Here is a 10,183-nt window from a genome sequence, read left to right on the forward strand (position 1 = left end):
TGTTTTCTTACAACGAAAATTAGTAATTTTACTCAAATTTGGCTGTGAAATTACAAAGAATAAATACAGGGGAAATCTATAATTTTACAGTATTTCATTGTTGAATTATGTGTGGTATTTTACTGTAATTTTACGGTAACTGTTTGGCAACTTTTGCTGCCGGACATGTTACCGTTTTTTTACGACTTTTTTTTTTACAGTGTAGCTTTGACATTGGTACCAAATGATATGTAATAAAATTGTCTTTTATGTGGTATAAACACATAGACACTATGTACATTTTAACTATATTTAATGCAAAAACATACATATTTTTGATGATTGGAAAGGATGACATCATATGATACATGCCTAAAAATTTACTCTATTGTACATATATCACAATGATCACATATTACAATGAGAAATAGGTTTGAATCAATTAAATTTTATATCTTCATTTAAGATTGTGAACTGAGCTGTGATCATGGCATCTGGAAGACAACTACGCAGCGGGAAAGTGGTCAGCGATACAAGTGAACAGCTCCAGCATCAGTGGCTGTCAACTTCCTACTAATCGCCAGGTGTTCCAGTATTTCCTGCATTTGAGAAATAAGAATCCCAACAGTGACAATAGGTCTCTAGCCCATTCTGCAGTATGGAAAGGATTAAAACACTTACTAGACAAAATGCAGTCAATCACTTCATGATCCTCCATGAGAAGTACAGGAAAATTGTCAAAAACAAGGGAAGAGACAACAAAGCAGAGGAAGAGAAATTAACTAGGGTGACCAAACGTCTGTATTTCCCTCTCCGCGAAGTGATTTTCCGCGCTCGCGATTTTTGAATTCGATTTGACCCCATAATTGTGATTGGTGGGATTGCGGTTAAGCGCTTGGCAACCGAGCACGCGCCGCTGGTGGGACGTCGGACAAACGCGCGTGACGTTGTCAGGGAGCGCTGCGCGCGCGTTAAACCGGTTTCACAGAACGTCGCAAGGAATAATCGACGGTTTATGTTTTTTAGGTAAGGGTTTTTAGGTAAGATTTATGTTTTTACTGAGGGGTTTTAGGTAAGGGTTTTAATACCTTTGGCGATGGCTAGCAGACGCACTGTTAGTGCTAACCACAATCATGCTGCAAAACCGCCAGAATAATCAAGTCACCGCTGCTGTTCTCATGCACACAATAATTTAGCTGACGTTGTGGTCAATTACAACATCATTCTACAAGGGTGTTTAAACTTGCGTATCTAGTTGCTTATTTTGACGCTGTAAATAAAGGAATATGACAGTGTCTCAATAAGATGTGCAGGTAGTGGCTATGTAGGCTCTTTCATAGAGGGAGCCAGACAGGCAGGCAGTGTATCAGCATTTGTAGCTACAGTGGTGTCAGTGGCTCTGAAGTTGTTGCAGTCAGACGAGGCTCACGCACTGAGGTCGGTCTGGTATGCTTTATGTGATGTCGATATGTTAAACCAGTACATTCCCAAAAAGTTTAGTAGTTTAAATTTAGAATAGGGAGTACAAACTTATTAAACGCCATATCCAGTCGAATCACTACTCTAATCAGTTATGCAAGGCTTGGCAAGAAAGACCTCAAAAGAACAGAAACCACCATGTGTTGCATATACTGAAAATGTACTGTCTTGGTAGTATGTTGGGTATATTTTCACAAATATTGTACTTATGGAACTCTATAGGAATCAAACACCATGACTGCAGAAGAAACGATTAACATTAAAGAGGCAGAGATCCTCAAACTGATCTTGGACTTTCTCAACACCCGGAAGCTTCACGTCAGTATGTTGGCTCTGGAGAAGGAGAGTGGTGTCATCAATGGCCTGTACTCTGACGATATGCTCTTCCTCAGGTGGGTTCTATTCGGAAAGTGTTGCAAATACATGTGTCTACGTAAAGTCAAAGTCAAATTTATTTAAATAGCGCTTTTTCACAACACACGTTGTCACAAAGCAGCTTTACAATCATATGGGTCCAACTTAACGTAACTTGCTTATGCTTTTTTTTTTATTCTTTCCAAGGCAACTGATATTAGATGGCCAGTGGGATGAAGTTCTCCAGTTCATTCAGCCTTTGGAATGCTTGGACAAATTTGACAGGAAGAGGTTATAGCAATAAGATTTGGATTATTTACTGCTTGCCCTAGTCTGATTACACCCACTCTACGTTTGCACCTATATATGTTGTCATTGGTGTTTTACTTTTCATTGCCCCAAAGGTTTCGTTTCATAATTCTAAAACAGAAATTTCTTGAAGCTCTTTGTGTGAATAATGCCATATCTGCATCGGAGGATCCTCAAAACGTGAGTTTCTGTGTGCATCTGATTGTGTTTTGCACATGTGATTACGCATGTGTCACAATAAATATCCTTATTGCATTACTGCATTATCTTGATTCAAAATGCGATGCACAGCAGCAGAAAGGACAGAAAGGTGTCATTAAAACAAAATGGGTTTAATTGTTGTCGGCTATCTCATTCTGTTTTGCACAGGATACTGCCACTACAACACATTCACCTTATAGAAATGTAGATAGCATAGAAGTATTGGTATTTGTTCTGTCACAGTTTTTTAATTGTTGTGTTCTCAAAACAGCAGAGTGTCGTGTGATTAGCTGTCCTGTCCTCCCTGCCTCAGCTGGAGTTGACCATGCAGGAGGCGGTGAAGTCCCTACATGCCCTGGAGGAGTTCAGCCCGTCAAAGGAGGCTTACAGCCAGCTGTGTCTTCTCCTCACACTGCCACGCCTCACGCACCACGCCGACTTCCGTGACTGGAACGCCAGCACGGCACGCGTGCACTGCTTTGAAGAGGCGTGCTCCATGGTGGCTGAGTTCATCCCCGCTGACCGCAAGCTGAGCGAGGCGGGCTTCCGCGCCAGTGGCGACCGCCTCTTCCAGCTGCTCGTCAAGGGCGTGCTCTACGAGTGCTGCGTGGACTTCTGCCAGAGTCGCGCCACCAGCGAGCAGATCGCCCAGGCCGAGGCGCTGCTGGCCGCCGACCTGCTGAGCGGAGCCGGCTGCGACCAGCCCGACCTGAGCGTGCTGTCGTGGCTGCAGAACCTGCCCGTGGCAGCCTTCGCGTGCGCCTTCGAGCAGAAGACGCTCCACGTGCACGTGGACCGGCTGGCCAGGCCGGCACGGGCTGGGGGCGGCGACCTGCTGGCACCGCTACTGGCCCGCCTCTCGCCGTGCCTCACCTCGCCGCTCAGGCGCCCGCAGTCGGCTGACGCCTACATGTCACGCTCGCTAAACCCGGCCCTGGACGGCCTGTCGCACGGCCTGGCCAGCAAGGAGAAGAAGAGCGATGAACCGGCAGCCATGTCTCATTCCTTCGCTAACTTTGGCGCGAATGGCAGCCGTAGCGTGGCGGACAATAGCGACTTTGCAGCTTCCCCAAATGGGTATGGCCCCTTTGTCCTTGCTGGTTGAGTAAATCGTAGCACGTTTTTGTTTTTGTTCTGTTATTTTGCTGTGCTTCTTGTTGTTGTTATTGGTACTGTGACCTGTGAGTGCATCCTCTGCTAAGAGGTGTCATTGTCAGCAGTGAAATTGACCATAAGGCCAAGCGGCACCTATCTAGTCCTCATGCACCTACTTAACTAAAGCCCTGCAGATTTTATTGGATCGCGTCCATAGAGTTGATTTGATCCTGATTGCTGCTCCTGTACCTCCAGGTCACAGACACAAGAAGAAAGACTGAACATCTCAGAAGGTCTGAACTCTCTCTGCCCTACTCCACCCTCTGGAATGAATGGCGCTCTTAATTCAGCTGAGAAGAGCGAGGTAATGTTTCAGATCTGTATAAAGATCGTCATTCATAAAGCCGAATTGTGCAGTTATGGTAATGCCTTCCAGGAAAATGCCTTCATGTCTTCTACACTGGTGATCGCCTTTTATACACCCATGGTCTTTTGGAAGGCTGTGAATTTGTCTGTGTGTGTGTATGTGGTTGTGTGTGAGTGTTGCAGTACCTTGCTGCTGTACCTTATACGCTTGAAGAGTTAGGTGCGATAACTGCCTGAAAGTGTGTGTGTGTGTGTGTGTGTGTGTGTAGGAACAGCTACAGGAGTTCCAACGGCAGCGTATGCGCGTACAGCAGCACCTGGTACAGAAGCAGCAGCAGACGCAACTCTACCAGCAGATGCTGTTGGAGGGCGGCGTGGAGCGTGCCGACCAACTCACCGCCGCTGGCCAGCACAACCTCACACACACCTTTCTTAGCAGGTCAGGATGGCCTCCGACTGACTGCTGAATAAACTGATGAGAGATTGATTGGACATCGTGCTGTTTCCTTTATACGTTACTTAGAAATGTGGGAACAGAAGAAAGGTAACATGGAGAAGGCAACGTGGCACACATGATGAGAAATGTTTAGTTCAGTTTTAAGAGGCATTTTAGACTCTGAATATCAGAGGGCTTCTAAAATCTGGACCTTAATGGACTTGAATAGCATTTTGAGTAAACAGAATTTTGAAATTTTTAAATTGCTGCTTTTTTTTAGTGAATATGTTCAAATCCAGCCGTTCTTTGTGCCCTGAACGCTCTGGGCATTTGGATAGGTCCATTCAGAAGCTGGAGGAACTGAACGTGGGCATGGAGGACCTGGGGGAGGATGTGCAGGCCTTGGCCCAGCAGTGTAACAGCACTCAGGCCACTAACGCACCCCAGGCGTGCACCACTCCGGACGCCTTTGGCAGAGACTGGTCCGCCGTCACCAGCAGCACCCCACAGAGGGGAGGCACCCTGGGCAGGCCCTCCTTGGACGAGTCCCCGGTGCCCATCAGCAGGAGGTGAGAGAAATTTTACGTACAAACTGCAGCAGTCCACCGTCACAGCTTTGCCCAACACCTGTGAAATTCCTCCCTTCCGTCCCCGTTACACACTTTAGTAAGTTTGTTGGCTCTAATGTCTGTTAGTACTGTGGCCCAGGTGGAGTGTGTGAGCTGTTGGTATGACGTTCCAGTGCATTGCAGGATGAGAAGCCCAAGTCCTCGTTTGTGGTGGTGCACACGCTGGAAGACACGCAGGCCGTGCGAGCAGTCGCGTTTCACCCGTCCGGAACGCTCTACGCTGTGGGATCCAACTCCAAAACCCTGCGTGTGTGTACCTACCCTCAGAACCTAAGCACCAGGTATACTGTCATCTAGCTTTATAACCACAGTCCTTTATAACCACTACTGCATTCAGAAAAGTACTGCAAAAAGGAAAGGTGCATTTTTCTATAAAAGTATAGTTGTGTACATAATTGTACACAGGTACATCATTGCAAATGTTTAGTATGTACATCATTACGGTGTGAAATTACATGGAACGTGGTAAATATTGGACTTCTCATGTACCTTCTCCGGTCTCTGATGCCTGATTCTTTGACTCAGCACCGAAAGCCCAGTGAGGCAGCCAGATGTCTGCTTCAAACGCAACAAGCACCATAAAGGCTCCATCTACTGTGTGGCATGGAGCGCCTGTGGCCAGCTTCTAGCTACGGGCTCCAACGACAAATATATTAAAGTTCTGCCTTTTAATGCTGACACCTGCAATGCCACAGGTAACAGCTGCTTTTTGTACACAGCTGTGGATACCAGTGCATCTTTGATTACTCCATGCAGGATGAAGTAATCACCAGTAATGAACTGGTGATGCAAAATCATCGCAGGATTTGTTTGAATTTGTTTAACGTGACTACAACTGCTTCATAGTATCTTAAGATAGTTCATTCGTTTCTTACAGATACAAAGGGGCAGTTTAATTAATTAATTAACCATCCACAGGCCCAGACCTGGAGTTCAGCATGCATGACGGGACCATCCGTGACCTCGTGTTCATGGAGGGCCCAGAAAGTGGTGGGGCCATCCTCATCAGTGCTGGAGCAGGGGACTGTAACATCTACACCACTGACTGCCAGCGAGGACAGGGCCTGCATGCCCTCAGCGGCCATACAGGTACACACACTCGCAAAACGTCAATCACTCGATTAGTGGAAAAGGACCAGAGAAAAGGACCCAAGCCTCCTGGAAAACGAATGTATCCTCTGTTTTCTTAGGGCACATTCTGTCCCTCTATACTTGGGGTGGTTGGATGGTAGCATCAGGCTCTCAGGATAAGACTGTTCGTTTCTGGGACCTACGTGTGCCCAGCTGTGTGAAAGTCGTTGGAACCACCCTGCATGGGACTGGTGGGAATTTCTTTTAACATTTAAAATGAATCAGTAGCAACTGACACTGTGCGCGATGGTGAACAATACAGGATATAAATGATATAAATACAGGTTGTAAATGAATGTATTTTTTTGTGTTTATTACTGAATTGCCTTGAATGTCTTAAAGCATTCCTTAGACAGTGAATTCTGTTCAAAACTCAGGAAGTGCTGTGGCCTCGGTGGCGGTGGACCCCAGTGGGAGGCTCCTGGCCGTGGGATTGGAAGATTGCCGCTGCTTGCTGTATGACATCAGAGGGGGTCGAACGGTGCAAGCGTACCACCCCCACACCAGTGATATTCGCTCGGTCCGCTTCTCCCCTGGAGCACACTACTTGCTTACTGGTTCCTATGACAACAAAGTCATGATCACTGATCTACAAGGTAGGTAGTGTGGCAGTGCACAAGAACCTTTCCTTGTTGTTTTTCAGAGCTGGTCATGTGACATGGGCAAAAACAGCAGCTCTCCTACATCATACATGCCGAAGTGCAACATATTTTTCCAAGTTATTCTTACCTTTTAAAACTTTTTTAAGATCATAACTGCAGAAATTGCTGAGATTGTTGTATATGCCTGGGATATGGAGGTCTGCTGTAACGTACATCCTGTACCGATTGTTACAAAGCTGGTACTGTTTGTGTCCACAGGGGACCTAACTAAGCCGCTCCCAGTAACGGTGGCTGGTGAACACAAAGACAAAGTGATTCAGTGTCGGTGGCACACACGAGACCTGTCCTTCCTGTCCTCCTCCGCAGACAAGACTGTCACTCTGTGGGCGCACAACCTGTAAATCTATCATCAGACAAGGAACACTTGATGTGAAAAGCCCAAAGCCGTCACTTCTACTCCAGAACAAACTTTTCAGTACGAAGGATCACCCAGCTGGTTGAGGAGATTAGTAAGGACATGGCTGTCTTTGCTTGCCTGTGTAACATCACTTCCTTTTAATATTAGTGCTGTTTAAAGAAACGGTCATTTCCTAGTAACTGACAAATTAACTCACGATCACTGTTTGATGAAAGCAACCATTAGTGCATTTTTGCTGCTAAACAAACCAAGTTGTCAGCTATGTCTATGGCACAATAAATAAGAAATGGCTACATTTTGTTGAATAAAAGTACTGAACTATCTTTAATGACACTATGGTATTTAGTTTATTTGATGCAAAATGGACAAGTTAATTTGTCGTTAAGTATATGGTGCCTTGAGCTTGGTGGTCCATATGTAGGCTTGATGAAGTTGAGTGTGTTGTAATATTGCCTTTTATAAAACTAAATTCTGTCCAAGGTACTGGCTTGTCACACATTTCTAGTATATTTGCTTTACTAAATACTGAGCATGCTGCTACAAATGATTTCACCACAGATTACAGTACAACAGGTGTGTGTTTAACACGGTGTTCTGTATTTAACTCAAATGTGAAAATAAGGCACATAATATAAATAAATGCCACTATTGTAAATTTGTAGGATTATAATTCTGAAGGTTTTGATTATCTTCAAATGTAAATGAAAATTAAGTAAAGGTTATGGTGCAGTTATTTATTTTTATTCTTATTTTTGTTGTTGTTCGTACTCAAATGAGAACTTTGCACATGTTGTCAAGCACCTAATGTATTAAAACTGATTTAAAATTTTTACATTGTCTGAGCTTTTTTTTTTTTTTTTTTTTTTTTAAGTCTGAGCTTTATAAAATTACAGTAATATTTAAAGAAAATATTAAAGCTAGCGCTGCACCTGGGGGGTATTCCAAGAAGCGGGAGAGTTCATGGAAACTCGAGGTTTTCCGTTCCAGAAACTTATGCTCTGAAACTAACCTGCTCACTGGACCTGAACCAGAGTTACAAACACGTCATCATGACGTGTCCTTTCCTCGATATATCATGTGGATATTGAAGCTCAGTTTATTCGCCGAGCTCTTCGTCGAGAACGCCTTATAAAACCCCAAATAGACATAGGCCTATCATTTTCGGATTATTTTTTTATGAACGTTATCGTTTTTCAGCACAATCCATTACTTACATCAATAAAATTATTAAGCGTCACATTTCAAATATTACACATCGTGGATCAGACCTAAATTCTCTCCAGATTGTTATACATCGCTCTTCGTTTTTTGCTAGTGGAAGTTTTTTTTATAGTGTAGGAGATGCGGGATCTGTCAGCAAAGCTACTGTATGTCGGTCTGTCCGAAAACTATGTCTGGCATTAAAATGACTAGTGCCCAGTTTTGTGGTGTTTCCTGGGCATAAGCCAGTTATGGACATCAAAGAGGAATTCCACAGCATCGTTGGTTTGTCTTTAATTCACACGGACAATAAAGAAATTAAGCAAAGGAGACGCAGTATATAACAAACTTCCATTTACATTTTAAGGATTTCCTAGAGTGATTGGCTGCATTGATGGAACCTACATATGCTACCTATTCCAGCACCATTAGAACATGAAGGCAATTACATAAACAGAAAATCCATCCATAGCATTAATGTACAGGTACTAACCTTTATAATACTTAATGAATAATGTACTTATCTTTAATAGTAACAAAAATAACGTAGCTATTGTCACCAGCCACTTTCCCTCAAACTGGACATATATAGACTTACCTCCCCCTGACTATATCTCAGATTTGCCACCAGTCCAGAGACCAGTCCACCAGCCCTTTGGCACCATGCACCATGCACTTTATCCCTGTCCCATTTACTTACCTCACACACACTGTACATACTGTACTTATATTTTTATATTTCATACCTTATACTGTTATCTATTTTACATTTTTTTTACTTTGCTTATTTAATGTCTATTGCCTGGCTTGCACCATGACCGTCTTGCACTATGTTGTCCTGCACTATGTTGTATGTAATTGCTGCTGTGATATTTTTTGTAGTATGTAATTGCACTGAGCAGGGGCGTTGCCTGGGTATGTAAGGATCCGGGGCTCAGCCCAATTAATTATATATATATATATATATATATATATATATATATATATATATATATATATATATATATATATATATATATATATATATATTTAACAAAGGGTGCACCCAATTCTGCAGAATGACTGTTGGTGACCTAAATAGTGATAGTGAGCTTTTACTAAAGGACATCGACCAGGTATATTCCATCAGTAAATCCATTCCTCAATAAAGTATGCAAAACAGTATGTCAACAATGGATTTCATGCAACTGTGTAATAATGTAAACAGTTCACTTGTTTCTAAATTGTTCTTTTACCTTTTATGACACACTGAAACAAATTGTTGAAAGAAATATTAATAATTAATAATTATTAGTGCTAAGGGGTCTACACAATTAATACTCTTTAAGAATTACTTATTATCTATCCTGTATGTTTTTGCACAGTCTTTCTTCTCCTAACCTGTTCTTTCTTTAGATCAGTCCAGTCCTGATCAGTTCAGTTCATTTCAGGTCTCTCCACATTTCCTCTCTCTCCACCCTCTCTTCTACCCTGTTAAATAGTAATTCAGGAAAGCATGCTTAAAATACAGCTGGAAAAATTATTTTAAATACAAAAGACTGTGCTAAAACAAACTACATCTGGCATTATTTTGCTAGTCTTCGTACTAAAAACGTGTATTTTATTAATAATGTGTTTATTAGGCATTGTTTTCCATACCGCTTGTATTGTCTTCTCCCATCTCCTCTCCTCTCCAGTTCTACTCTGTTCTCCTCTCCTGTTCTCTCCTCTTTCCTCTCCTGTTCTCTGCTCTCCTCTCCTGTTGTCTGTTCTCCTCTCTAGTCCTCTACTCTCCTCTCCTGTTGTCTGTTCTCCTCTCTAGTCCTCTGCTCTCCTCTCCAGGTCTTTGTTCTCCTGTCCTCTGCTCTCCTCTCCTGTTGTCTGTTCTCCTCTCCAGTTCTCTCCTCTCAAGTTCTCTTTGTTTGTATTAGGAAATAAATGACACCACAATACTTGAGATTTGAACAAACTCTAACAAACCCTAACCCTCAACTATTAAAAGTAA

General features: G+C 43.0%; 1 protein-coding gene across 5 annotated transcripts; it reads left to right on the forward strand.

Annotated features, from left to right (window-relative positions):
- The first annotated feature begins 895 nt into the window (after positions 1-895).
- Positions 896-7,816, forward strand: wdr47b (WD repeat domain 47b). Of its 5 annotated transcripts, none has more exons than XM_077024314.1 (14): positions 896-1,005; positions 1,681-1,850; positions 2,020-2,103; positions 2,217-2,301; positions 2,636-3,399; positions 3,673-3,781; positions 4,053-4,222; positions 4,558-4,788; positions 4,962-5,129; positions 5,374-5,543; positions 5,767-5,937; positions 6,039-6,170; positions 6,357-6,575; positions 6,840-7,815. In XM_077024314.1, exons 2-14 carry the CDS (start codon positions 1,693-1,695, stop codon positions 6,980-6,982), a joined length of 2,604 nt encoding a protein of 867 aa, XP_076880429.1. In that variant the 5' UTR covers positions 896-1,005; positions 1,681-1,692; the 3' UTR covers positions 6,983-7,815. The 5 variants fall into 5 exon arrangements, with proteins under 5 accessions (XP_076880429.1, XP_076880430.1, XP_076880431.1 ...); XM_077024315.1 differs by having other exon boundaries at positions 902-1,019; positions 6,840-7,816; XM_077024316.1 differs by lacking the exon at positions 896-1,005 and adding an exon at positions 1,094-1,416 and having other exon boundaries at positions 6,840-7,816.
- The last annotated feature ends 2,367 nt before the right edge of the window (positions 7,817-10,183 follow it).

This window comes from Brachyhypopomus gauderio, chromosome 12, assembly GCF_052324685.1.
Source record: "Brachyhypopomus gauderio isolate BG-103 chromosome 12, BGAUD_0.2, whole genome shotgun sequence".
NCBI classification, from domain to species: Eukaryota; Metazoa; Chordata; class Actinopteri; order Gymnotiformes; family Hypopomidae; genus Brachyhypopomus; species Brachyhypopomus gauderio.